Raw genomic sequence first — 26,592 nt, 5'->3', positions numbered from 1 at the left:
TCCCAGGGCTCCCCCGAGTGACCTGCCTCTGTCCTCACCAATGGGGACAGCCAAGGCCTGGCTGCAGCCACCTCTTCTTCTGGTCACACTTTTGCTCACTGCAGGTTGTGCCCATCCATCTCCTGTCCCTCTTCCATAAGCTCCCAGCGAGGGCACAGGAATGAGGAAGGGAATGTGTGAGAGAAGAGGACAGAGCACTCTGGTCAGTGCAGGGCACAACCAGCTTCTAGCAGGCACTGGCCCTTTTCCTCTCCTTGTCCTGTTGCTCTCTCAGCTGCATGGATGCTGACTTTTCCCTTCTGCTTGCTTCCTCATACAATTCCAAAATGTCCCCTAGTGCCCTGCACCTGCAGGCGGGGACCCCTCGTCCCCAGGCAGTGCCATTGTGGGATGCTCCCTTGGGATGGCATCCCTGCCCACTGCTGCATGCCCGAGGCTCTGCCCCACTGTGGGTATGGAGCAGCCATGGTCTCCCTGGGAAGCTCCTGCAGGTGACCAAAAGGGGCAGGATCAGCCTAGAGGGTGTGGGCTGGGGAGCCCCACTCTGCCCCTGTGCCCATCACTGTGTCAGCCCAGGCTGGTGGTGGGGACACTGCGCCCTGGCTCTGGGGTGTGCAGTGGTGCAGGCAGGGTTGGGGACAGGGGATGCAGGAGATGAGCAAAAGGTCAATGACCCACGTTGCAAAGATAAATGAGGCAGGTCCCTCCCGTCACCACCAAGGACCCAGCGGTCCCCAGGGGAGCCTGGTACGGCCCAGCGGGTTTGTGGGGACAGTCCCACAGGCATCTGGGCACAGAGGCCCGATTGTGTCCCTGGTAAACAGGCAGGAGGTGGGTGCAGGCAGCGAGGGGCAGGGCCAGGGGCTGGCAGAGCAGCTCGGAGTGTCCCTGGTTCCCTCCCTTGTACCAGGACAGCGACACTGGGGACCATGCCTTGGACTGGTGGTGCCGGAAAGATGGGGATCCCCTGGCTCTACTGCTGGGGCATCTACCCTCCCCATCCCCTCCGGCCTTTCTCTCTCTGGTCTTTGCCTCCCCCGAAATTGGCAGCTCTGAAAGTGGGGAGGGCAGCATGGGGGACACCCGTGGGTGCAGCCGTGTCCATCCCATAGCCCTACCAACCCTGGTGCTCATGGGAGTGTCACTGCCACATGCCAGTGTGTGTGGGGTGCCTCAGGGATGCTGGGAATTTCTGCCAGAGTGTTTGCAGCCCCTGGCTGAGGGCAGTGTGGAGGTGGCACTGCTGGGGACAGGAGGGCCTGACCCTGCCATCAGCTGCATCCTTCCAGGCAGCTGCTGCGGGGTTAAAGCTGTCTCTTCCCAGCCCACTGCATCGTTCTGGTACCTGGACACTGCTGGTGACTGGGCTGGTGCAGGAGCTGGTGGTTGGTGCCCAGCAGAGATAGGGCCTGTTCTGCTTGTGGTGGCAGCAGGTTCCAGGGTCTCAGCACCACCCCGGCATCAGATCTGGCCATGGAGCAAGCTCATCTCACCCCGTGCCTCAGTTTCTCCTCTCAGCAGCAAGGGCAATGTGACTGTGGCATGGCCTGGGCACTCCCAGTGCAAATCAGCAGTTGATGCCCATCTCCAGGGCCTCTGGGCATGGAGCCCAGCCTGGACTGCCTGCACGATCAGGGTCAGGGATTCCTGGGGATTTGCTGTGATTATCCTTATGCTGCTGGAGGAAATCCTGTGCAAACATAGCTTTCTGGGAGGGCCCAGAGGGTGTGCCTGGACCCCCAGCACTGCCCCCCTTCTGCATCTGGAACCAGTGCCAGGGTCTGGTCAGACCAAACCTTGTCATGCCGCAGTTGGGGTCTGTCCCCTACACAGTCCCTGGGTGGGACTTGGCAGTGGCACAGGTGGCAGGGGGACATCATGGCAGGCAAGTACTTACTGTGGGGGCACTGCCAGCATGAGGGCCTGCTGCTCTTTGCCAGCCATAAGGACTTGGGGTAACCTCCCCATGGCAGCCCTGGCTATGGTGGCCTGCTGGGGTTGGGCTTGAGCCCCAGCACACTGTTCATATTGATGGAGTAGGTATCCCGCAGTGATACCCTCTCCTGTCCTGAGGTGCCCCTGGGCAGGATGGAGCAGGCAGGTTGCAGGCAGGGGCAAGCAGGAAATCCTGGGGTGCCCAGGGACCCTTTTGTCTCTTGCTGAGCTTCGACAGTGACAGCAGCCACCTGCAAGATGTGGACATGGTGCTGCCCTGTGCAGGCATCCCATCCTGTCCGTGCTCCTTCTTGGTAGCTGGGTCCTGTCTTCAAGCATCATGATCCCTCTGCTTTGTGTAACCCAGGGGAATTGGAACTGGATGATCTTTAATGTCCCTTCCAACCCAAACCATTCTGTGATTCTGTGTTCCCCAGTGGGTGCTGACCTTTGAGATCTTCATCCCCCTGGTGCTCTTTTTCATCCTCCTGGGGCTGCGGCAGAAGAAGCCAACCATCCCTGTGAAGGAAGGTGGGTGTCAGCAGGGTGGTGATCAGAGCACTCATACTTGGGGCCATCCTGAGTCTCTGGGGAGCTGCTGCAGCCCCCCAGGGACAGCCTGGGGATGGGGGGGACATGCAACAGCTGGAAGGACCCAGATGGGTCTTCTGCGGGACACATTGCTGGGCAGGGGCTGCAGCTGAGGGCTGGTGGGGCAGATGCAGGGGCGTTGGAGAGCCAGACGCATCCCATCCGTGGGTGCCACCTTGGGGGTGCCAGCACCAACCAGGGCTACCATCAACAGGGGTGTTCAGGGGGGGAAAGGGGAAGTTGGAGCCGGATGGTGCTGGGACAGCTGCAGTACCCCTGAGTGCTCAAGGAGTGGTGGGGTGGTGCTGGGAAGGGTTCCCAGCTCCTCTCGGTGCCGGGGGGCATGTACTGCATGGAGCCATTTGCCTAGCTGGGGCACTCACAAGGTTGGGACCAGAGCTGCGTGCTCCTGGAGGTGTGTACCCGGAGCTCTGGCTGGGCTGTGCCTTATGGTGCCTGTGGGCTGTTGACTTGCCATGGCTCCATGGGGCATCGAGAATCCCTGGGAGATGCCCATCCTGGCGGGTGCCCTTGCACTAGTGGCATGGTGGGGCCAGTGGGAGCTGCTGTGGTGGTGACCCCACAAAACACTGGTCCAAGCCTGTGTTTCAGCGCAGCCGGCGAGGGAGAGCCCAGGCCGACCACGGGTCTGTCCGCCCCCAGTGGCGGGTGCTGTCTTGCCCCTGCCAGGCACTGACGTGTGCTCTGTTGTGTGCTGGTTTTGTGTTGGTTTTTCTTTTTGCTCACGTTTTCTTTTTCTTTCCTACCATCTACCCTGCCTGCCTGCCCTCCATGTCTCTACTGCATGCGCCAGTCTGTAAGTTGGTGGGGTGGGTGGGTGCCTCCCCCCCTTCCCTGTCTGTGCCAGCCACGTATTCTGGGGAGAAAGAGCCTAGTTTGGATCAACTCACTCTGGCCTAATGCACACCTCCGTAATCTCATCGCCTTCCTCTGTGGCTGGTGAAGATGAGCTTGGGCACTGGGGGCTGCCCAGCCAGGAGTGGCCCATGGTGGTGTCCCCACCAGGCTGGTGGTGCCAGGTTCTCCCATGCTAAGGCTACTGGTGGCAATGTAGCCAGTCTCCTTGCCTGCAGAGGGCTCTCCAGGCCAGGTGCAGGCTTGTCCTACCCTGTTTTCTTGCCTCCCTTCTGGGGCAGACCCTGCTGGGTGCTGGCACCTAAGTCTTCCCCAGGCTGGTCCCCAAGAGCCTGGAGTTGGCTTCCACCCTTGCACCACCACCATCCCTTTTCTGGTGCCTTGCAGCTGGGACATGGCACTACCGGGACCCTGGAGGCCAGCAACATTCCATCCGTGTGCTGGCTTTGTCACCAAAGTGTGGCACGGCCACCAACTGTCTACACTCCCCCCCCAGCAGGCTGCTGGCCCTGTTCATGCCAGAAGCCCATCTTCACCAGCCCCTGACCGCCACAGCTGTGCTAACAGCACTGACCTGCCTCTTAACCATGGGGCCACCAGCCGGGGTGCAAGAGCAGGGTCCCTACCCCATACTGCCCAGTGACAACCTGTGGTCCCCTTTGGACAGGACCCTCTTGGGCTTACCCTCCATGGAGTGACCCCAGCAGGGATGATGGCTTGGCACTAGTGAAGGGGGGAAGGTTTGCTGTCTCCTTGCTGCTCCTCATTTTGTCCATCTCTCCCCACTGTGTTTCCATGTCCACACATCTCCAGCAGCCGGATGGGGGGAGGTCGGGTGCTCTCAGGGCTGTGGGTGACAACTCTTCTGTTCCTTGTGTTCTTCCTTCTCTTCCTCTGGAGACCTGGTGGTGCCTCGGAGGTTACTAACAAGAGGGGCCAAGAGGCCGGGGGAGGTTGGCAGCCGTCTTGGGGCAAGCAGCAGAACCAGCATTGTCCTGGGGCAGCAGGGACCTGTCACGAGGGGGGAGTGAGCAGGGGCAGGAGCCACCGTGCAAGAGCTGCCCACAGCCCCAGGGCCACCAGCCAGGGCCAGCCTTGTGGCAATGCTGCAGCCTTGTGACCTTGGCTGTCAACCTCCCGCGGAGCTCGCAGGGCCCAGCTCCTCTTTGAACTGAGTGTCTGTCTCTCTGGTGGCCCCTTGCTTCCCCTCTGCCTCCTCCCTGCTGCCCTACCTCTCTTCCTGCCCTGGCCGCACCTTCCCTGGCCTCTTCCGCACTCTTGCTGGCTCCAGCTTTCTACACGGCGGCACCGCTCACCTCGGCCGGGATCCTGCCCGTCATGCAGTCCCTGTGCCCCGATGGCCAGCGCGACGAGTTCGGCTTCCTGCAGTATTCCAACTCCACGTGAGTCGTGCCCTCGCCGCGCCTCCTCCTCCCCCGGCACGCTCCTGCACACAGCCTGTCCCCTCCCACGCTGGCACTGCCCCACTACAGGCGAGCCACAAGTCTGTGTCCCCCATAGTGTTTGGGTGCAGAGCACCGTGTCCTTGGGCTGCAGGGGACACCTCAGCCTGTTCCCCCCTCGGCTCCTGGGTGCCTGGTGCTGGGAGGAGGATGGTGGCCATTGGGGAACACCTGTGGGCTCTGCTTCGTGCCCCTGGCACGGTGGATTTGGCAAGGGCAACTCCATGGCAGCAGTGCCTGTGGCAGGCGGCACCACTGCCTTGTGCACCCGAGGGGCTCTGGAAGGTGTTCCCATCCCTCTGTCCCTGTCCCTGAAGCTGCAGTGGTGCTGGGCTCCTGCAGGGTGACACAGCTGCTGGAGCACCTCAGTGAAGCAGTGGAGCAGAGTAGCCTCTTCGACCCAGAGCACCCGGGGCTGGAGGAGGAGCTGGAGTCGCTGCGCAGACATTTGGAAGCTCTCAGCAGCAGTGAGCCCAGCTCCATGGAGACCCACTTCAGCAACCCAGCAGGTAGGCTGTGTCCTGCCTGCCCCTTGCTGCCTGTGCAGGCAGGGATGGAGATGCCCATTCACCAGGCAACCAGCAATGTGATGGCATGTGGGCAGTGCCTCATCCCAGGGCACGTAGTGTGTCACGCAGGGCCAGCTGTGATGTGTCCCCCCATGGGACTGTGCTATGTCCCTGATGCTGGGGGGCTGCTCTGACTGCCCTGTCCTGTTCCTTGTTCCTTGACAGGATCCAACTTCACACTAGCATGGGCAGCCAAGGACCGGGGCGAGCTGCACCACTTCCTGACACAGAACCTGTCCCTGCCCAACAGCACAGCCGAGCTGCTCCTGGGCTCCAGCGTTGACCTGCGGGAGGTGGGTGACAACCTGTGGGAGGCGGGGACTGCCCAGCAGGGCTCTGCACTGCCCCAGCCGATGAGCATATCCTGACCCAGACCACTCTGAGCACCAGACCTGCAGGGTGGGAGTCCAAGGGCACCCAGCAGGACTTGTCCTGTGCTGCCACCCCACCATGCCAGGGCATGGCTGCGCAGGTGGGTGCCTGTGCTCCTGCATGCTTGGCAGCCCTGCTCCCACCCCTGGTGCAGGTCTATCGCCTGTTTTTTGGTTCCTTTCCCTTGGTGTCCGATGAGACCTGGGAGCGAGACCTGTGGGATGGGTTTGGTGCCAGTGAGAAGATGACACGTCTGGAGGTGAGGAGCAGTGCCATGCATGGGGGATATGGTGGGGTAGAGCTCATCCTCCATGTCCCACCACAGGGTGATCTGGGGGTGTCCATCCCAGCAAGGGGGATGTGATGGGACTCTGTCAGGTGGCCAGAGCAGCTGCAGGGATGGCTGAGTCTTGTCCTGGTGCTGCCACTGGTTCCCCAGTGCTTTGAGGCACATCAGTGCCTGTGCCTCAGTTTCCCATTGCAGTGCAAATGGGATGGTGAATGTGGAGGAAGTGAGGGAGATTGTTCCCTCCCTTGGTTAGGGTGCAGAGAATCCATGCTCCCCCCATCTGCATATCCCTCTTTCTTCTCCTCTCCATGGAGACTGTGGACATGGGTGCTGTAGGGCTGTTCCCTTGTGCCTAGTGGGGACACACGGAGGGGGACCCCAGGGCCCCCCCCCACCAGCCACTCCTCTTGCAGCAGAGTCTGCCAGGTGGCTGGAGAAGCCTGCGGGAGGGGCTGGTGCACAGGGCGCTGCGGGACCCTGCCGCAGCCCCGCGCCGCCCAGCACTGCTGCGCCTGCTCTCCCGGGCCCTGGGTCTTGCCACACCGGCACCCACTGCCTCCAACAATCCCCAGGCCCTCGTCACAGAGATGGAGGTGAGCAGCTCGTGGGGCGGGCGCTGTGCTGGGGCCCTGCAGCCTGCGCAGTGCCCGCATGGCTCCATGTCCCGCAGGGCGTCCTCTTCACGGGGCCGGTGCTGGAGCAGCTGACGTGTGAGCGGAGCCCTGCAGGGCTGCGGCGCCTCCTGCGCGTGGGCCCGGCGCAGCAGCCGGTGCTGCAGGCGTACCGCATGCTGGCCTGCAACGGCAGCCGTGCTGCCCGCCGCGACCGCTTCACCCAGTTCGCAGCTGAGCTGCGGGACCAGCTGGACACCCCCAGGATCGTCAGCAGGGTGAGCGCGGGGCTGTGGGATGTGCTTCCTGACAGCTGCAGGGTGGGTTGTGACAGGGACATGGCCTGGGCTGGGTTTCCCTCCTCACCAGGGATGTGTGGCTTTCTTACATGGCTCAGTCCCTCCTGATCACCCCTTTCCCCCACATGGGCACCCACTGCCTAGTCCCACAGCAGGACCCCAAATATTCCCCTCCTGGCACCTGCTCATATGCTGCCCGATGGATGGGCTTGGGTGTCCCCAGCATTCTCCAAGCATGTCCGTGCAGGGTCCTCTCCTTTGGACTGGCAGTGTCCCTGGTGGCACAGCTCCCCAGGGCTGGCTCTGAGGTCCCCCTCCTTGTCCCACCTGAGTCTGACATGTCCCTTGTGGCCACCTCTCCTGCCTGAGATCTTCTGTCCCCACCAAGACCATGCCAGCATTTGCGTGCACTCCTGCTGTGTGATAACCATGGGTGCACGGCACTGAGTGTGGGGCCCCAGCTTGATTTAAGAAGTGGGACATGCTACTGCTTGGTATTCCCCGTGTCACCCAGCCATGGCTTACCCCTTTCTTGCAGCTGAAGCTGGATGAGGTGAACAGCACGGCTGCCCAGCACCGCCTCCATGCCCTCCTCGAGGACCTGGTAGAGATGGAAAAGGTTCTTCGTGATGTGAACATCCTCTCGGCACTGGCCAAGCTGTTGCCCAGGGGAGCCTGTGCCAGCAAGGCCCCGCCACCCACTGCCAACAGCACTGGCTGGGCCACTGCTAATGCCACAGCCAGCAACACCACAGCAGAGGAGGGTGCTGGTGGGAGCCCGGCTGGGGGTGAGAACCCCCAGGGACAGTTTTCGGCATTTGTGCAGCTCTGGGCTGGGCTGCAGCCCATCCTCTGTGGCAACAACCGGTACGAACCCTGGGGGATGGAGCAGCTGGATCTGACTGGGACAGGGGTGTGGAAGCGTGGTCGAGGGCCCCAGTCACTCCTTGATGAGCACATGGTAGAAGGATGCTGCACTGCATCCTTGTGCGGTGCGCGGGGGAAGCTCCCTGTGCTGGGCACCACTGCGCTCGCATGGGATTGAGTGGGGAGTCCCCTCCCAGGTAGGGGTGGGAGCTGCCTGCAGTAAGGGGTGCTGGGGAGCGGCGTTGGCAGCCTGAGCCACTTTCACAGGACAATCGAGCCTGAGGCGCTGAAGCAGGGCAACATGAGCTCACTGGGCTTCACCAGCAAGGAGCAGCGGAACCTGGGCCTCCTCGTGCACCTGATGACCAGCAACCCCAAAATCCTGTATGCGCCTGTGGGCACTGAAGTGGATAAGGTCATCCTGAAGGTGAGGGTGCAGAGGCCAGGGCTTCTGTCCTTCCTCTCCTGTCCTTCCTCTCCCAACAGCCCCTCATGTGCCCAAGCAGGCTCAATGGGGCCAGAAGCAAGCAGCTGCCCTGGCCCTTAGTGCAGCTGCCTCCGTGCTGCTGGTCATCCCAGAAAGCAGGGGACCTCCTGCCTGCTCCCATTGTGTGACCTTCCTCCCTTCCAGGCCAACGAGACTTTTGCCTTTGTGGGCAACGTCACACACTATGCCAAAGCATGGCTGAACATCTCCCCTGAGATCCGTGCCTACCTGGAGGAGGGCAGGCTGCAGAGGCGCATCCGCTGGCTCCAGCAGGTAGGAAGGTGCAGTGGGGACTGAGCCAGCCTGGGCTTGGGAAGTGGGTGGGAATGGGGTGTCCTGCCCCAAGGCACCTCATAGCTTCTTCATGTGAAGCTCTTGGGTGGTCCTGGGTGCCCACCCTGCTCTTTTGAGGACCAGGCTGATTCCGTGGTGGATGCTGGGGTAGATGCTGCTTCCCCCATTCCCAGGAGTGTTGGGTCCTGCCTGTGCCCATAGGAAGGACAGGGCACTGAGAGGCAGGGTGTGTCCCTATGTCTCCCTTCTGTGTCTCTGTCCCAGTTCACTGCTGACCTACACAAGCACCCAGAGATCCTGAACGTCTCTGACAGTGATGTTCTCCACAACTTCCTCAGCGGCAACTTCTCCTTGCCCAATGCCAGTGTCCTGCTCCAGCAGCTGGACACCATCGACAATGCTGCCTGTGGCTGGGTCCACTTCATGGCCAAGGTGAGGTTGTGCCCTGTGGGAACATGGGTGCCAGAGCAGCACCCACTGCCCACAGCCATGCTCTGTGGGGCTGAAGAGGGTTAGGTCTGCTCAGACTATCTTAAAGCCATGGGGGACGAGTCCTGGAGGAGACAGTGGCTTCAGTAGTGCCATGTGCCTTAGGATAGATGTAAGTTGCAGAGGTGCCCATCCACCATTTGGTTCAGGGGCTCATGGAGTGGCTGCAGGTGCACATGCTGCACTGTCTGCAAGGGTCCATTTGCTAGACCGTCAGGAGCAGTGGGTTCTCACCAGCCTTTCCCTCCTGCTAGGTCAGTGTGGACATCTTCAAAGGCTTCCCAGATGAGGAGAGCATCGTCAACTACACACTGAACCAGGCCTACCAGGACAACGTCACAGTCTTTGCCAGTATGTCCCCAGGAACCAGCCCGTTCATAGGCATCCCTGAAGCTATGTCCTTTTCCAGCTGTGCTGTGAGCTGGGGCCACTGGGTCTGTGAGGTGCTCCCTTGGCGCATGCATTGCGTGGATGAGCAGACCTAGCATCTCACTGTACCCATCCTCTGCCCTGGCTGAGCCCTGCTGGGCACAGCATCCTGCTGCTGTCCTTGGTTTTCCACTGTCACTGCTTGCTGCCTGCGTGCCCTTGTAACCCAAGCCAGGACCATGCCCACCCCACCTAACCCATGGCAGCCCTTGTGATGCCCTTGCTTGGGACATGCTGAACCTCTGCATGTCCCTGCCTATGACTGCAGTGGCTGTGTCTCGTGGTGCCAGTGGCCTCCCTGCCTCTCCCACTGCAGGTGTCATCTTCCAGACCAACAGGGACGGGTCGCTGCCTCCGCACGTCATGTACAAGATCCGGCAGAACTCCAGCTTCACGGAGAAGACCAACGAGATCCGGCGGGCATACTGGCGGCCTGGCCCCAATACTGGTGGCCGCTTCTACTTCCTCTATGGCTTTGTCTGGATCCAGGGTGAGTGCCAGTTCCCTGCCACAGCCGCCTGCAGCCCCTGCCTGCGCTGCCTGCTAAGCTCAGCCTCTGCTCCTCCTCTCAGACATGATGGAGCGTGCCCTCATCAACACATTTGTTGGCCACGACGTGGTGGAGCCTGGCAACTATGTGCAGATGTTCCCGTACCCATGTTACACCCGGGACGAGTGAGTAGCACCCATGCGGCAGGGCAGGACCTTCACTCTTCTCCTTTGCAGGCCAGGATACCTCAGCTGGGAGAAAAGGAGTTTGGGGGCTTGTGGGAGGTTGGTGACATTGGGAATGATGAGCAACCAGTTAAACACTGTTCCTTGGACCACCAGGCTGGGAAAGCAGGGAAAGGATTTTTTGCCCAGTTAGTAGGTGAAGTGAGGAACTCATGGCTGTAGGGTGTCTTGGAGGCTGAAAGTCTTGGGAGAACAAGAGGAGTGGAGTAAATGGATAGCACGTGGATCTGTTGGTGGTTATTGAACACAGTGGTGTGGAGAAAGCACCTGGAGAAGTCCCAGATGCACCAACCTTCCAGGGCAGAAGGGTGGATAGTGTCTTGTCTACACCAGGGTACGCAGGGTGCTGGGCTGATGCCTGCCAGGACCTGAGAGCCAAGACACTAGATTGTCCTATGGGCTCATTGGAGAAGCTCTTTCAGGGTACTGAGGAGCTGCTGGACTGGAGGGCTGGTTGTCCCCGAGCAGTGGGAGAGCCCCTCTTCTGCCCTGTGCCCTAGGGTCTCCCCAGATCTCTGTGGTGCCACCATCCAGCTCTCCCCTCTCTACCCCAACAGCTTCCTCTTTGTCATTGAGCATATGATGCCCTTATGCATGGTGATCTCCTGGGTCTACTCAGTGGCCATGATGATCCAACACATTGTGACAGAAAAGGAACATCGCCTGAAAGAGGTAGGGATGGTGAGAGAGATCCCTGGGGAGAAGCTGCCATCTCTGAGCTCTACGTCCTCTGCTGTCCCTGGGCACCTTCCCCATTCTCTGGGGTGCGTGAGCTGGGGCGGGCTCAGATCTCACATCACTGGGCTGAGCTGGTCCTTCCAAGTGTTCCCAGCATGAGCCCTGCTCAGTGCTGGAGGGAGCTGATCCTGTTGACACCCCGGCACAGGGTGCTGTGTCCTGCCCGCTCCCCAGCCCCCAGGGACCCCTCAGTGCTGCCCATTCCTCCCAGCCCCAGCAAGTGAGGCAGCCGGGTGCACAGGGTAGGGGACAGCATGACTGAGCAGTTTTGGCCCTGCAGGTGATGAAGATGATGGGTTTGAACAACGCGGTGCATTGGGTGGCTTGGTTCATCACTGGCTTTGTCCAGCTCTCCATCTCAGTCACGGCACTCACGGCCATCCTGAAGTATGGCAAGGTCCTGATGCACAGCGATGTCCTCATCATCTGGCTTTTTCTTGCCATCTACGCAGTGGCCACTATCATGTTCTGGTGAGTGCCTGCTCCGCTCTGTGGGGTGAGGAGGCATGGGCAGTGCTGGGGTCCTTGTGCCATGGGGCTGATTTGTCACCTCAACACTGCCAAAATCAGATGGTTTGGGGAAAGCCCTGGTAGGGTAGGACCCAAGGTGATGCTGTCCTCCCTGCAGCTTCCTGGTATCTGTGCTCTACTCCAAGGCCAAGCTGGCCTCCGCCTGTGGTGGCATCATCTATTTCCTCAGCTATGTGCCCTACATGTATGTGGCCATCCGGGAGGAGGTGGCGCACGACAAGATCACAGCCTTTGAGAAGTGCATCGCGGTGAGTTGGCTGCAGCTGCTGGGGACATGCTTTGCCCTGGGTACAAACCTCTGCCTGAATGAACCAACTCCCCAGGGGGCTTTGGAGGCATCTCCAGAAAGTTTGGTGCCTCCCAGGGCAGGGACCATCTCCACGGGGCTGGGTGAGGCAGCATTGGACAGGAATTTCCCCAATCTGTCCCTCTGGAAGTGCCCTGTGATTCCTGCTGATGTTTCATTCTCTTCACCTCTCTGCAGTCCCTCATGTCCACCACAGCCTTTGGGCTGGGCTCCAAGTACTTTGCACTGTATGAGGTGGCTGGTGTGGGCATCCAGTGGCACACCTTCAGTCAGTCGCCTGTGGAAGGAGATGACTTCAACCTCCTCCTGTCCATGATGATGCTGATCGTGGATGCTGTAGTGTACGGGGTGCTCACATGGTACATTGAGGCTGTGCACCCAGGTAGGTGTGCACAGTGGGGCATGAGAGCACCTCTGATCTTACAGGAGCCTCCTCGCTGGGGAGGCTGCTGGTTGCCGGTGTTGCTCAGCCCTATCATGGTGGGATTCAGCACAGTGTGCCTTCAGGGTGCCCTGCGTGTGTTCTGCTGGGGACACCTGCCCATATGCCCTGACCTGGTGACACCAGCAGGTTCCTTGGAGATCTTCAGTGGCATGTCTCAGTTCACTGGCCAGCTGTAGCAAAGCAAGGTGTCCACATGGAGCACAGGTCCCCTTTATTGTCGACTTGGGCAGGGGTCTCACCTACTTCCTTGTCTTTCTGATGAAACCAAAGTGTGAGCCAAGCCCACCCCAAAGCCCAAAAGACCTTTCTTCCTTGCACAGCCCAGCAGCACTGCCCTGAGCCCAATTGGCCAAAGCACCTGTAGCCTCCACCCCACAGTGATGTCCCTGAGCTGGGAAACCTGCAGGCCCGTGCCCTTACCTCTGTCCTGCCTCTCAGACATGGGTGCAGGGCTATCCTGACCACACTGGGTGATTGCAGGTATGTTTGGCTTGCCGCGGCCCTGGTACTTCCCCTTCCAGAAGTCCTACTGGCTGGGCAACGGGCGAGTGGAGACCTGGGAATGGACGTGGCCCTGGTCCCGCACCACCCGCCTCAGCATCATGGAGGAGGATCAGGCCTGTGCCATGGAGAGCCGGAGGATGGGTGAGGGCAGACAGGGACTGCAGTGGGTGGCACAGGGTTCTGCTGTGGTCATGGAGCCCTGTGTGTCCCCTGTGCCCTTCTAAGGGCAGGATCCTTACCCAGGCACTGCTGCCTGTCTGGGAGCTGCTGTTTGTGGCATGGGATGAGGGGAAGCTGGCAAGAGGAGGAGGGGAGGGGGCCATGAGCTAGCACAGCTGCTGTGGGATGAAGGTTTATCCCCTGGGGATCCCTCCTCCAAGCTCATCCTTCCTGACCCACTCCAGCTCCTCACCATCCCGCTTTCACAGCAGAGGAGACACGCGGCATCGAGGAGGAGCCCACCCACCTCCCTTTGGTTGTCTGCATTGACAAGCTCACTAAGGTCTACAAGACAGACAAGAAGCTGGCGCTGAACAAGCTGAGCCTCAACCTCTATGAGAACCAGGTGGTGTCCTTCCTGGGACACAACGGCGCAGGGAAAACCACCACCATGTGAGTGCCCATCAGGGTGGACATGGGCCATATCCTTCTGGCCAGCTGCAGTGGGTGGGAAGGTGCTGTGTTGTGTTCTGGCAGGGCCTGTGGGCAGGTAGTGCTGTGCAGGCAGTGGTGTGGATGTAGGGGTAGTATGAAGGACAGGCAGCAGGCCCTGCACTGACTTGCTCTGCTTGAGCCCAGCAGATGCTCCTAGAGGTGATCAGGATTGAAATCGGAGGAATCCAAGATTCCTCATATTGTTGCCTTTTCCCATCCTTCCAGGTCCATCCTCACTGGCTTGTTCCCTCCAACCTCGGGCTCTGCTACCATCTATGGCCATGATATCCGAACAGAGATGGATGAGATCCGGAAGAACCTGGGCATGTGTCCGCAGCACAATGTGCTGTTTGACAGGCTGACAGTGGAAGAGCACCTCTGGTTCTACTCGCAACTCAAGAGCATGGCAGAGGAGGAGATCCGCAAGGAGATGGACAAGTAGGCACCCTCCAGCTCCTTTTGCATGAGTGGGTCCCCTTCCTGCTGCCTAAAGCCATGGTGGGTGATCTGTGATTCTATGATCCGGTAGCAGAGCTGTCTCTTGGAGCACCTTGACCAAGTGCTTTCCAAAACCTGGGGTATCAGGCTGTGGAAGCCAGCAGAAGGTGCTGTTGTAGCCTGGCTGCAGCTGGGCTGTCCCAGCAGCTGAGGGCCATGCAGGGAAGAGGCGTCATTGGGCACCAGTACGGTCCCCCAGCATCCCTGGTGCTTCTCCCCTGTCCCCAGGATGATTGAGGACCTGGAGCTGTCCAACAAACGTCACTCTCTGGTGCAGACCCTCTCAGGGGGCATGAAGAGGAAGCTCTCAGTGGCCATAGCCTTTGTGGGTGGGTCACGGGCCGTTATCTTGGATGAGCCCACAGCTGGTGTGGACCCATATGCACGCAGAGCCATCTGGGACCTCATCCTCAAGTACAAGCCAGGTGAGTGGAGGTGCCAGAGCCCAGCATCACTCCTCTGGCTGCAGTGGCCCTGGCCCCTCAACTGAAGCTCTATGACACCGTCAGGGAGGACCATCCTGCTTTCCACACACCACATGGATGAGGCTGACCTGCTGGGTGACCGTATCGCCATCATCTCCCATGGCAAGCTCAAGTGCTGTGGCTCTCCGCTCTTCCTTAAGAGCACATACGGTGATGGCTACAAGCTGACAGTAGTGAAGAAGCAGTCAGACACCAGGAATGGCACAGGTCTGGGGGCAGTGGGACCCTCTGTTTAAAGGCGTAGGTGGGACCAGTCCTTCTTCACCCCAGGAGAGGAGCGAAAGGTCCACACCCAAGTGCTCCCTCCCAGAGTCTCAGGCCAGATGGAGGGTGGGGGGGGGGGACGAGGCAGGGCTGTATAAGGTAGCATTGCTCTGCCTTGATTTCTCCTGTCTGGGTCCTAGGTTAGACCCTGCTTGGTTCTGTCTGGCCCATGGGCTGCCCTTGGAGATGTCCAGTGTGGCTGCAGTGCAGAGCACCATCCCCAGGGCAGGCTGGGCTGCCAGGAAACCACAGCACCCAATGATGAAGGCTGGAGGAGCCCCCACAGCACTGGGGTGTAGGGTGAATGTGTTGGGCCCTGATGTTGGGGCCAGTTGTGTAGTGACCAAACGGTGCTGCCCCTCTGCCCCAGAGCCAGCCCAGCCGCACAGCCCGCCGGCCCACTGCTCCGTCAGCCCCTGCTCTGAGCCTCGTGTCTCCCAGTTCATCAAGAAGTATGTGGCCTCCTGCCTCCTCATCTCGGACACCAACACTGAGCTCTCCTACGTCCTGCCCAGTGAGGCTGTCAAGAAGGGGTGCTTCGAGAGGCTCTTCCAGGTACCCACTGGGGCTGGCAGGGTGGGCAGACAGGCAGTTGTTGGGGGCCCTGGCACTGTGGGCACCTCCTGCCCTCCTTACGCAGCTCTTTGCCTCCACAGCACTTGGAACAGAGCCTGGAGGAACTGGACCTCACCAGTTTTGGGCTGATGGACACCACATTGGAGGAGGTCTTCCTGAAGGTGTCTGAGGAGGACCAGTCGCTGGAGAACAGTGATGCGGGTACGAGCAGTGGGAACGCATATGATGCTGCTGGGGCTGGTGAGGGGCCATGAGCGTTTGCAGGTGCTTGATGGCTCCTGTCCCCTTGTGTGTGGCTGCCTTGGGAGTCTCCTGTCCCATGGGGAGGAGAGGTCTCCAGTGGAGTCCATCCCAGCCCAGGGCAGCCAGCTTTTGCTCCACGTGTTCGCAGAGCAGGTCCATCCCTGCTCTGTGCCACGCTTAAGGGGTGGCATGGCCAGTGGCAACCTGCTTCCTCTTTCCAGACATGAAGGAGTCCAAGAAGGACACTCTGCAGCCACCCACCCCCGAGGTGGGCCCGAAGCCTGAGGCCAACGGGGAGGTCCTGGCCGAAGCAGCTGTACTGGAGAAGCCTGAGGTGGAGCTCAGCAACCTGGTGACATGCTCCAAGCTGGCGCAGTCACAGGCGTCCCTGCGCTCAGCCTCCTCGGTGGGCTCCGTGCGGGGTGATGAAGGTGGGGCTTATTCTGAGTTCTTTGGGGATTACGCACCCCTGTTCGATAACCGGCAGGACCCCGATAACATCAGTCTGCAAGGTTGGTGCCGCCGGGGCCTGGCCAGCGTCAGGCGTCTGCGAGGCGGGGACATGGAGGGTGGCCAGAGCAGTGCCAGCCCCTGTCTGTGCCGCTGGGCAGGGGACATGGGTGTGCCTGGTCTGGGGGGGGATGTGGCGAGACTCTGCATGGGATCTGATGGTGCATCCACCAGCATTGCACCCTGAGAGCTGCAGTCTGGGTGGGAGGGCTGGAAACGGGTCCTGTCACCAGTTCTCACTCCCAGACTGGTGGGGTATGCATGGGGCACCTGCGCTGAGACATGGAGCTGGTGTGCACAGGCACAGCCAGCGTTAGCTCTGCCCCTCACCTCAATGCCGCGAGTGCCACCTTGCAGACACACCCTACTAACGTGCTTGCTCCCTGCACTGGCTCCCAGGTGGTTTGTCTCCTCTTGGCCTTTGGGCATGGAGTCATCTTCCAGCCGCTGGCTTCACTCTCCGTACCCTGACTTGGGCTTGGGACTCTCCCTACCCAGCTGCTGAGGTTGCTGGAGGATGGAGGATGGAGGATGCAGGCAGGCAGCAGGAGGCTGCTGTTTTGTCTGCAAATCCTTTTCTGAGTTATCCCAGTGGGTCTTGTCATGGTTAATTCAGGGGCACGCTCTGCTGCTTCCCTGGCCACGGCTGCTCTGAGTGCTGTGATTTGGGTGGTGGGAGGCAGAGCCAAGGCATGCCTACTGCCTCACTGGGTCACCCACCCACATCCCAACTGTGCTGACCCCTTGCCAGTTGGGAGAGCTGATGGGAAAATGGAGGGGTTCTGCCAAAACCACCAATTTTGGTTGTTTTTTTTTAACCTATTGTCTAAATTTCCCATTTTGGGCCAAGAGGAACCCGCCAGCCAGCTGCCTCACTTCACGTCCCAGTGCTGCTGGGGCTGTCAGTGTTGGGTGCTGCCCTGTCCCATGGGGTGGCTGCGCCCAGCTTGGAGCCCAGCTCAGCTCCCTGAAGGACGCAGCCGGTGTGGGAGTGGCCATGCTGGGGGCTGATGTCCTTTTCCCCTCTCAGAGCAAGAGGCGGAGGTGGAGGACCACGACCTGGCTGGGCAGGGGAGCTTCAAGCTGGAGGGCTCCTGGCTGAAGCTGCGCCAGTTCCACGGGCTGATCGTCAAACGCTTCCACTGTGCCAAGCGCAACACCAAGGCCCTCTTCTCGCAGATCCTCCTGCCCGCCTTCTTCGTCTGTGTGGCCATGACGGTGGCACTCTCTGTGCCTGAAATCGGTGCGTGTGAGTCAACCCCACACAACGGGGACTGCTGGTGGCCTTTTCTGCCTGCCCCAGTGTGGCTGGTGCAGACAGTGGCTGGGTCTGAGCAAGGATGAGGCTTGCCCATGCTCTGCTGCTCTGCCTGTGGGCAGTGGTGTGAGCAGGTTCATGTCCTTGTCCCTGCAGGTGACTTGCCACCCCTCATCCTCTCGCCATCGCAGTACCACAACTACACCCAGCCGAAGGGCAACTTCATTCCTTATGCCAACGAGGAGCGGCGTGAATACCGGTGAGAGCTGCTGCCTGCAGGTGACCTCGTGTCTCATGCCCCATCCCTATCTCCATCCCTGTGACTGCTGTTGGGGGCAGCAGGGAGAGCAGCCTGCAGCAGAGCTGGCTCAGGCTTGGAGCAGAGCCTGGTGTTCCATGTCCCCATGCAGAAAGCAGCCTACATCCTCCCCAGGGTGTCTCTGGGTGAGGTGCTGACAGATCAGCAGCTCAGTTCATGTTGGGCATGGGCTGTGTGTGCCTCTTCAGCCATGTCTGTTCAGCCCATAAGTACCAAGGCCTTGAGATACCATGAGAAGATGACCAAGGTGGTGAGACCCATGTCTCTTGCTCCTCTCCTGCAGCATCAGGCTGTCTCCTGATGCCAGCCCCCAGCAGCTGGTGAACACTTTCCACCTGCCCTCTGGTGTGGGGGCCACCTGTGTTCTCAAGACACCCTTCAACAACACACTGGACCAACCCATGCAGAACCTCAATAGCAATGAGTCCAAGATGCTGGCAGCCAAGTACTTCGATGCCATGTGCATTGACTCCTTCACCCAGGGCCTGCCGCTCTCCAACTTCGTGCCGCCGCCTCCATCCCCGGCTCCCTCTGATTACCCCATCTCGATGGATGAGGACCTGCTCCGTGCCTGGAACTCCACGACTTTCTCTTCTGCCGTCAAAGGTATCACCTGCATTTGGTGCTCAAGTGTGTCCAGGCCTAGGATTCAACTCCATCAAGGAGGTGGTGCATCTCCCCCACAGAAGCGGCTTTAAGAATCCTTGTCAGTTGAGCCTGGCCATAGCAGAGCACTGCATTGCTGGGCTGGACTTCTGCCTCAGGGCTGGTACTGGCTATGGAGCACTGCTCTCTCTGTTCAGCCCTGGCAGTGCTGGTAGAACTCCCTGGGATGGTGACACCCTTGAGAGCCCTGTGGCCAGCCTTGTGTCACCCTCGCTGTGCCATTGCCTTTTCCAGCCACACTTCATGCCCCCTCTCTGAAGTGTTTCTGCCCTCTGAAGTTTTCCCCCATGTCCATCTCGGTCGTTCTCAGTCACCAGGACACAAAAGCGCTCTCGCTGGCATGCACTCCCTCACTCCCTGCCTGGCTGGGACCCCTTGGCTTAGCCTCTTGCCCGACATTGTCCTGGGCAATGAGGCAGACAGGAGCCTGGCTGTGAGCTGCCCTCTCTGCTCCTCAGAGACCGTGACCTCAGCTCCTGCCCTGCCCCACATTGTCCACGAGCCCATCAAGTGCACATGCTCCATGCAGGGAACTGGCTTCTCCTGTCCCAGTGGTGTGGGGGGCCACCCGCCACAGATGAAGGTGGTGACGGGGGACATCCTGGCAGACATCACAGGGCGCAACGTCTCTGAGTATCTGCTCTACACCTCGGACCGCTTCCGGCTGCACAGGCAAGAGGGAGGCGGGGAGGGCCTGCCCTGGGCCATGGAACAGGGCTGGGGGACCGAGGGGCTGGGGAACACCTTCCTGGGGTGCTGACAGGAGCATGGCCCCACTCCGGGAGGTGGGGGACAGTGGCCATGGCTCTTTGATGGTGCCTCGTCCCACAGGTATGGGGCACTCACCTTTGGCAACGTCCAGAAATCCATCCCGGCCTCCTTTGGGGCCAGGGCTCCTGCCACGGTGCGCAAGATTGCTGTGCGGAGAACGGCCCAGGTATAACCACACTGTGCCATGGGGCTGGGGATGGGAGGGCAGCGGCAGCCACGGGTGGGTGGGGAGGAGAAGGGGACAGCAGTGCTGTGGGCACAGCAGGAGCCCCTCACCCTGCGCTACAGCTGTGCTCTCCACTGAGGAATCTGATGGGGCTCTTGCCCCACAGTGTTCTGCAGCTTCTGCCCCAGCAGGTCTGGCCCAGCATGGTCAGCATTGACCTGCTGTCCCCACAGCCAGGAGCACAGGAAGCCTGCGCTGTGGCTGTCCCATCCTGCACAGTTGCCGTGGGCCCAGCTCTTGCCACCTCCCACCACTCTTCTCTGCTTCAGGTTTTCTACAACAACAAGGGCTATCACAGCATGCCCACCTACCTCAACGCGCTCAACAACGCCATCCTGCGAGCCAACTTGCCCAAGAGCAAAGGCAACCCTGCTGCCTATGGTGAGGACCGGGAGGCAGATAAGGGAGGAACAGCTTTAGGGCATTGTCCAACCAGGCTCTAAAGTGCAATGTTCCCTCCTTGGACCAAGCAGCCTAGTGCCCAGCTGGGGCAGGGAGGTCACACATCTTGGCTATATCTGGGCTAGGCAAATCTCTCCGGTCTGGGCTGGGAAGAATGCCCCAGAGTGCTGCCTGGAGGCACCTGGACTTGCAGTGTCTGTCTGAATGCTCTCTGCCAGCTGGTGAGGGAGGGCTTGGCCTCAAGGTGCTTGGAGGCTTCAGACAGCTCAGCTCCTGCCAAGCTGCAGGGAGAAAACGTGTCCTCCTGCTCAAAGCCAGGACCAGGCAGGCTGGGGGCAAGACTTTTTGTGCTGAGCCAGCCTTCACATTCCCATGTTTCTTCTTGCGTCATCTTGCAGGCATCACGGTCACCAACCACCCCATGAACAAGACGAGTGCCAGCCTGTCCCTGGATTACCTGTAGGTCCAAGGAGTGGGTTGGAGGGAGGGCGGCTGTTCCGTGGGAGGGAAGATGCTCCTCACCGTGGGTTGCAGGGCAGTGCTGAGGTTTCTGCCTTACAAGCTGCATGGCAGGGGACCGGGTGGCTGTGCGGTGGGGGTCTGTGTGCCGTGCCCTGTCCCACCCCAGGACCATGTGGTCCTTCTCTGGGCAGCTGAGGGTGATGGGGTCTCTGCTCTCCTCCTTGCTCCCCATGCAGCCTGCAAGGTACCGACGTGGTGATTGCCATCTTTATCATCGTGGCCATGTCGTTTGTGCCAGCCAGTTTTGTGGTGTTCCTGGTGGCTGAAAAGGCCACCAAGGCCAAACATCTGCAGTTTGTGAGTGGCTGTGACCCTGTCATCTACTGGTTGGCCAACTATGTGTGGGACATGGTGAGCAGGGTGCATGGTCCCACCCCATGGCTGAGGCCCCAGGGCTGTGTGTGGCTGAGCAGCCACAGATGTTCCTGTCTTCTCCAGCTGAACTACCTGGTGCCGGCCACATGCTGCATCATCATCCTGTTCGTGTTTGACCTCCCAGCATATACCTCTCCTACCAACTTCCCCGCCGTCCTCTCACTCTTCCTGCTCTATGGGTACGTTGCTTAGAGGGGTGGTCAGGATCCACTGGTAGGTCCCTGCTGTGCCTCATCTGCACTGTGGCTGCATTGGCAGGATCTGGCCTTGGTGCTGCTGACATTCTGCAGCTCCCATAGCTGGTGGGCTGCAAGGGCTGGGGTGGGAGAGCCTAGGGAGGGCAGTGCTGGGAGGTGGGTGAGCCTGAGGTTGGCACTGCCCTCTCCCTCTCCTGCCACACTGATGTGTGCTCCTGCTGCTCACCTCCCCAGCTGGTCCATCACGCCCATCATGTACCCTGCCTCCTTCTGGTTCGAGGTGCCCAGTTCTGCCTACGTCTTCCTCATTGTCATCAATCTCTTCATCGGCATCACAGCCACTGTTGCCACCTTCCTGCTGCAGCTCTTTGAGCATGACAAGGTATGAGATTCAGAGCTCTGCCTGGGGCCACCAGGAAGGGAGAAGCTGGTATCAGGTTGTGGGACAGCTCAGGCTGGGAGGCATCTCGGGGGGTCTCTGCTCCAAACTCCTGCTCCCAGCAGAGTCCACTGGGACCTGACCAGGCTGTATTGTAGAATCCTAGAATCCCAGACTGGTTTGGACTAAAAGGAGAGCAGCTTGCTCCACTAGAGCAGCTTGCTCCAAGCCCCATCCTACCTGGCCTTAACACTGCCAGGGAAGTGGAACCATATCTTGGTGGGAATCCTGACCCTGCCATGCTCTCACAGCCCTCAGGGGTATTTCTGATAGTAGTGTCCTCTGTGCCCATCCTCACAGGATCTGAAGGTGGTGAACAGCTACCTGAAGAGTTGCTTCCTTGTATTCCCTAACTACAACCTGGGTCATGGCTTGATGGAGATGGCCTATAATGAGTACATCAACGAATACTATGCCAAGATTGGTAAGGCCTCTTGTTCTTTCCCTTCTTTGCTACAGGGTATGTGGTGCTGGGTGTGGGGGAGGGTCCCACACATCCCTTGCACCTGCCCTGTGTGGTGTCCTGAGCCCCAGAACACAGGAACGAAAAGCCAGGGGCTGTGGAGTAGACTGGGAGAGTTGCAGTTGGTCAGCATGGCCTAGTGCTGGTGATGATGAAAATGATTCCTTGGGCTATCAATAACAGCCCTATGGGGAGAGCAGCCCTGGCAGAGCTGTATGCTGCTGCTGCAAACTGGTGGGGGCGGGCTGTGGTGTGGCCCCATGGTGGGGCTGTGGTGGGGCTGTGCAGTATGAGGGATGGGGACTGCAAAGGCTCTTTCCTTCCAGATGTCTCTTGCTTGCAGGGCTGTGCTGCCCAGCTAGAATGAGCCCTTTTCTACTCACACTTCAGCTTGGCCTCAAAAAGCTCCTGCTGCTCTCTGCTTCTCAAGCAGCTTCCATATATAATCCAGGTGCTGCTGGCAGCACGAGGGACAGTTTTAGGGTGGGATCTGACAAATCCATCCCAACTCTCAGTGAGCTGATTCATCCTACTGAGGCTGAAAAGTTGGAAGATGATTTCAACAGCCCATGTGCTGTGAATGGAAATCCTCGTGACCAGGCAGCTGCAGCGGGGAAGGGGACAGAGCAGGACAGTGTCATTGTCACAGACCAGCTCAAGACGTGGAGCCGGGTTATTCCCACTGTGGGGTGTCCCCAGCTGCTCTCTTCTCTTCCTCCCACTCAGGGCAGTTCGATAAGATGAAATCACCCTTCGAATGGGACATCGTGACGCGGGGGCTCGTTGCCATGACAATCGAAGGCTTTGTCGGCTTCTTCATCACCATCATGTGCCAGTACAACTTCTTCCGGAAACCCCAGTGAGTGTGGCTGGGCCCTGGGGGTAGGCTGGAGGGACACCCATGGGAAGTGCTTTGCTGTCAGGGCCCTTCAGCTCCAGGCTGCCCCTTCTGTGGGGGCAAGCTGAGATCGGGGATTCCGGCCGGGAGCCCCCATACACTCATCCCCACTTGTGCCCCCCTGCAGGCGGGTGCCCGTCTCCACCAAACCAATTGAGGACGACATCGACGTGGCCAACGAGCGGCACCGTGTCCTGCGCGGCGATGCTGACAACGACATGCTGAAGATCGAGAACCTCACCAAGGTGCAGCCACGGTGGGGGATGTGCCAGGGATGCAAGGAGACACCTCAGAGCCTTGGGGCTGGGGTACAGGTGTCTCCGGGTGGGCTGAGTCCCCATCCCCTGCCCCATAGGTGTACAAGTCCCGCAAGATCGGGCGCATCCTGGCCGTGGACCGGCTGTGTGTTGGCGTGCGGCCCGGGGAGTGCTTTGGGCTGCTGGGTGTCAATGGAGCGGGCAAGACCACCACCTTCAAGATGCTGACAGGGGATGAGAGCACCACTGGTGGAGAGGCCTTCATTAATGGGCACAGGTTGGGCAGCATGAGCTGGGTGGGAGATGGGCATTGCCTGCTGTCCTGGGCATGAGGTGGGGTCTCCCAGGCTGAAAAAGGGTGAGTCTGCCCATGTGGCTCTTCGGGAAGCTGCAGCCATGTCCTGCTGGGCTGAGCATCATCTGGGAGGTGGCAAGGGACACCAGCTCTGAGCCCAGGCTTCCTCTTGTGGGTTACCTGGTAGAAGGTGCTCCAGTATAAAGGCATGTGAAAGTGGGGTTGAGCAATGGGGTGCTCCTGAAAAGCAATTTCTTCTCCCCACGGCCCCTTCCTTCTTTCCCGTAGCATCCTGAAGGAGCTCCTGCAGGTCCAGCAGAGCTTGGGCTATTGCCCCCAGTTTGATGCACTCTTCGATGAGCTGACAGCCCAGGAGCACCTCGAGCTCTACACCCGCCTGCGTGGCATTCCCTGGAAGGATGAGGAACGGGTAGGAGCCTGGGTGGGCAACATGGGCTGGTGCTGTGCCACGAGGATGGCATCTCACCAGCCTCCATCAGGGACCTGAGCCGGTGCTGGTGCCTCATGGCAGAGCTGTCCTGGTGGTGCACGCACATGGGGTACCAGGGGCAGGCAAACACACTTGCAGGTCCCTACCAACACTCGTGGCTGTGCTGGGGGCTCCATGGGGCTCCCCTGGCTGGCACATGGCTTGCGGTCCCCTTGGCTGCTGTCCTGTGCCATGGAGCTCAACTGTGGAACCGCTGCCAGCTCTGCCAGCCCCGTGGCCTTGGCAAGGTGATGGCAGCAACCCCTGTGCTTGCAGGTGGTCAAGTGGGCCCTGAAGAAGCTGGAGCTGACCAAGTATGCGGACAAACCTGCCAGCACCTACAGCGGGGGCAACAAGAGGAAGCTGTCCACAGCTATCGCACTGATCGGATACCCGGCCTTCATCTTCCTGGTGCGCCCTGGCCTCCACCACCCTGCCTGTGGGATCCTCCTCCCACCCGCCTGTCCCTGGGGTTGGCACTACGCAGGGTGGAGAAATGCCCCTGGGTGGGAGCTGCTTGCCCCCAGCTCCACCACATGTCCTGGGGTGTGGGATGGTGTGACAGAGGGGGAAGGGCAGGGTACCAGGGGCTGGCATGTTTGAGGATGCTGTCTGTCCCCCAGGACGAACCCACCACGGGGATGGACCCCAAGGCTCGGCGCTTCCTCTGGAACCTCATCCTGGATGTCATCAAAACTGGGCGCTCCGTGGTGCTCACATCTCACAGGTTGCAGGGGGCTTCAGACTGGGCCTGTGGTGCCTCTGGGCACCTGGGTGCTGTGGGGTGGGAAGGTCTCTGGACCCTTGGGCAGGCAGCAGAGGGAACGTGGGACACCCTCTTGCCTTCTGCTATCCCTTGTGGTGGAGCCACAGCAGCAGGGTAAAGGTGTGGGAGTCCCCTACTGTGTGTCCCCATGTCACCCTGCTGAAGCCTGCTCTGTCTCCCAGCATGGAGGAGTGCGAGGCGCTCTGCACCCGCCTGGCCATCATGGTGAATGGGCGGCTCAAATGTCTTGGCAGCATCCAGCACCTGAAGAACCGGTAAGAGCCCAGTGGGGATTCACGTGCACTGTGGGAAGGGGTAGTGGTGTGGCACCCATGGTGAGATGTCAGCGTGTATGCGAGCGCTGCTTTGAGGGTGAGCAGGGGACGAGCTCACTTGAAGCATCCTGGCACTGTCCTCGTGGGTGCAGTAGCTGCCAGGGAGCATCGTCCTCTTCCATGCGGTCCTTCCCCACCGAGGTGCAGGTGGTGGTGGGTCCTCACGGGGTCCCTTGTCCCTGTGCAGGTTCGGTGATGGCTACATGATCACCGTGCGCACCAAGTCCAGCCTCAACGTCAAGGAGGTGGTGAGGTTCTTCAACCGCAACTTCCCTGAGGCTGTCCTCAAAGTGAGCTCCCTGTGATGGTGGTGCAGTCCCCTGCCAGCCCCTGCCTCAGGGCACAAGCAGCTGTCATCCTCCAAGTGACACCTCTGTGGGACCCCTGCAGGGGACAGGAGGGGTCAGGGAGAGGGGGCTCAGGTGTCACCTCATGTCCCACAGGAGCGGCACCACACCAAGGCCCAGTACCAGCTGAAGTCGGACCAGATCTCACTGGCGCAGGTCTTCAGCAAGATGGAGCAGGTGGTGGACGTGCTGGGCATTGAAGACTATTCTGTCAGCCAGACCACGCTGGACAATGTGAGACTGGGGATGGCGCAGGCTGCTGGATATGTGTCACCAGGGAGGGTGGCCATGCCCACTGGGGTGCCTGTGCCAAAGTGCCTGGCAGAAACTGCCTTTGGGATGGGAGGTGGAGCTAGGTGGGAGCATGTGGTAGCCACAGCCTGTGGGATGCTCTGGGGCCCGTCTCCAGTGGCACGGATGATAGGTGAGGGGTGGCCCTAACTCTTCTGGCCCTGCCCCCAGGTATTTGTGAATTTTGCCAAGAAGCAAAGTGACAACCTGGAGCAGCAGGAGACGAGCCCAAGCTGCGCCTTGCAGTCACCCCTGGAGCGTGTGCTGAGCTTGCTGCGCCCTCGGGCTGCCCCCACTGAGCTGCGGGCCCTCGTGGTGGAAGAGCAGGAGGACCTGGAAACCGATGATGAAGGCCTCATCAGCTTTGAGGAGGAGAGGGTGAGGAGAGGTTGCCCCAGATGTGGGTGTCCCTGGGCGCTGGGCACCAGGAATGGGTGCTGCGGCACCAGGCCTTATCTGGGGGTGGGGCCAGGGATGGACCCAAGTGAGGTCTCAGGGGGGGCAGGTGATCCCCAGCAGCACTGGGTGTTCTGGGCAGAGCAAGCAGTCCCCAGCCAGCTCCTAAGCCTGCTCCGTGCCCTCAGGCTCAGCTCTCCTTCAACACGGACACTCTGTGCTGAGACCCCGGTGCAGCCACGTCCCCCAGCTGTGAAGCCACCGGTCCTGTTCAGCCTCTCCCCTCTGCCCTGCTGAGCAGAGCTGTCGTGGCTGGAGGCATGTGCCAGGGATGACATGGTGCATTGACCCCCATGAGCCAGCACAGCCAGCTGGTCCCCTTCAGCTCTGGGGCAGTGTCACCGTGTGGTGCCAGGGCCACCAGCTCACCCAGCCAGCACGTGCTATGGATGGAGACTGTGAAGAGAAGGACATGTGTCAGCACCAGTGCCACCAGCCCTGCCTGCCGTGTGGCAAAGATGAGGCCTTGTGAGTGGTGCCTTGTCTTTGTACCCACCCCTTGGACCCCAGCTGCAGGGACATCCCCCAGCACCGTCACCACCCCAGGCCTAGCCCCAGCAAGGTCAGAGGAAGGATATGGCTTTTGCTTTGTTTCCATCGTCCTTGGCTTGGCACTTGCCCTTGGGTAGCTTGCAGTCCAGTACCAGGGTCTGGTGCTTCACCCCAGGTTGATTTCTGTCACGAATGGGGTGGCATCAGTGATCTCCTGCTTGCCCAAGGCAGGGTTTTCCCCACTGGAGCATCCTGCCCAGTCTTGC

At 60.1% G+C, this 26,592-nt stretch overlaps 1 protein-coding gene across 6 annotated transcripts in view; it reads left to right on the top strand.

The window, feature by feature from the left end:
* ABCA2 (ATP binding cassette subfamily A member 2) overlaps nt 1–26,247 on the top strand; it is a 30,139-nt gene extending 3,892 nt beyond the window's left edge. The window contains exons 1-49 of one of the 6 annotated variants that reach the window (XM_057410604.1): nt 2,373–2,466; nt 3,341–3,637; nt 4,694–4,805; nt 5,208–5,374; nt 5,600–5,727; nt 5,961–6,065; nt 6,509–6,688; nt 6,766–6,984; nt 7,544–7,872; nt 8,140–8,299; nt 8,504–8,632; nt 8,918–9,085; nt 9,397–9,493; nt 9,888–10,061; nt 10,144–10,246; nt 10,864–10,978; nt 11,325–11,515; nt 11,673–11,823; nt 12,060–12,264; nt 12,808–12,972; nt 13,260–13,443; nt 13,711–13,923; nt 14,212–14,408; nt 14,493–14,675; nt 15,103–15,287; nt 15,389–15,509; nt 15,773–16,063; nt 17,092–17,304; nt 17,476–17,578; nt 17,922–18,244; nt 18,763–18,976; nt 19,136–19,241; nt 19,571–19,682; nt 20,102–20,162; nt 20,402–20,576; nt 20,664–20,779; nt 21,032–21,179; nt 21,537–21,660; nt 22,426–22,558; nt 22,725–22,842; nt 22,953–23,131; nt 23,438–23,579; nt 23,916–24,050; nt 24,263–24,366; nt 24,588–24,680; nt 24,928–25,030; nt 25,184–25,321; nt 25,550–25,756; nt 25,963–26,247. In XM_057410604.1, the coding sequence (XP_057266587.1) occupies nt 3,493–3,637; nt 4,694–4,805; nt 5,208–5,374; nt 5,600–5,727; nt 5,961–6,065; nt 6,509–6,688; nt 6,766–6,984; nt 7,544–7,872; nt 8,140–8,299; nt 8,504–8,632; nt 8,918–9,085; nt 9,397–9,493; nt 9,888–10,061; nt 10,144–10,246; nt 10,864–10,978; nt 11,325–11,515; nt 11,673–11,823; nt 12,060–12,264; nt 12,808–12,972; nt 13,260–13,443; nt 13,711–13,923; nt 14,212–14,408; nt 14,493–14,675; nt 15,103–15,287; nt 15,389–15,509; nt 15,773–16,063; nt 17,092–17,304; nt 17,476–17,578; nt 17,922–18,244; nt 18,763–18,976; nt 19,136–19,241; nt 19,571–19,682; nt 20,102–20,162; nt 20,402–20,576; nt 20,664–20,779; nt 21,032–21,179; nt 21,537–21,660; nt 22,426–22,558; nt 22,725–22,842; nt 22,953–23,131; nt 23,438–23,579; nt 23,916–24,050; nt 24,263–24,366; nt 24,588–24,680; nt 24,928–25,030; nt 25,184–25,321; nt 25,550–25,756; nt 25,963–25,998 (7,500 nt within the window). In that variant the 5' untranslated portion in view covers nt 2,373–2,466; nt 3,341–3,492 and the 3' untranslated portion in view covers nt 25,999–26,247. Of the gene's footprint in view, nt 1–2,372; nt 2,467–3,340; nt 3,638–4,693; nt 4,806–5,182; nt 5,375–5,599; nt 5,728–5,960; nt 6,066–6,508; nt 6,689–6,765; nt 6,985–7,543; nt 7,873–8,139; nt 8,300–8,503; nt 8,633–8,917; nt 9,086–9,396; nt 9,494–9,887; nt 10,062–10,143; nt 10,247–10,863; nt 10,979–11,324; nt 11,516–11,672; nt 11,824–12,059; nt 12,265–12,807; nt 12,973–13,259; nt 13,444–13,710; nt 13,924–14,211; nt 14,409–14,492; nt 14,676–15,102; nt 15,288–15,388; nt 15,510–15,772; nt 16,064–17,091; nt 17,305–17,475; nt 17,579–17,921; nt 18,245–18,762; nt 18,977–19,135; nt 19,242–19,570; nt 19,683–20,101; nt 20,163–20,401; nt 20,577–20,663; nt 20,780–21,031; nt 21,180–21,536; nt 21,661–22,425; nt 22,559–22,724; nt 22,843–22,952; nt 23,132–23,437; nt 23,580–23,915; nt 24,051–24,262; nt 24,367–24,587; nt 24,681–24,927; nt 25,031–25,183; nt 25,322–25,549; nt 25,757–25,962 lie in introns of those variants that run through there. The other 5 variants (XM_057410603.1, XM_057410602.1, XM_057410605.1 and 2 more) reach the window with 5 other exon arrangements.
* The last annotated feature ends 345 nt before the right edge of the window (nt 26,248–26,592 follow it).

Source organism: Pezoporus wallicus, unplaced genomic scaffold, assembly GCF_028554395.1.
Source record: "Pezoporus wallicus isolate ANWC-B61680 ecotype Strahan unplaced genomic scaffold, APGP_CSIRO_Pwel_v1 contig_8071, whole genome shotgun sequence".
Lineage (NCBI taxonomy): Eukaryota > Metazoa > Chordata > Aves > Psittaciformes > Psittacidae > Pezoporus > Pezoporus wallicus.
Note: the sequence above shows the minus strand (reverse complement) of the source record. Positions and strands in the feature narration are given on the sequence as shown.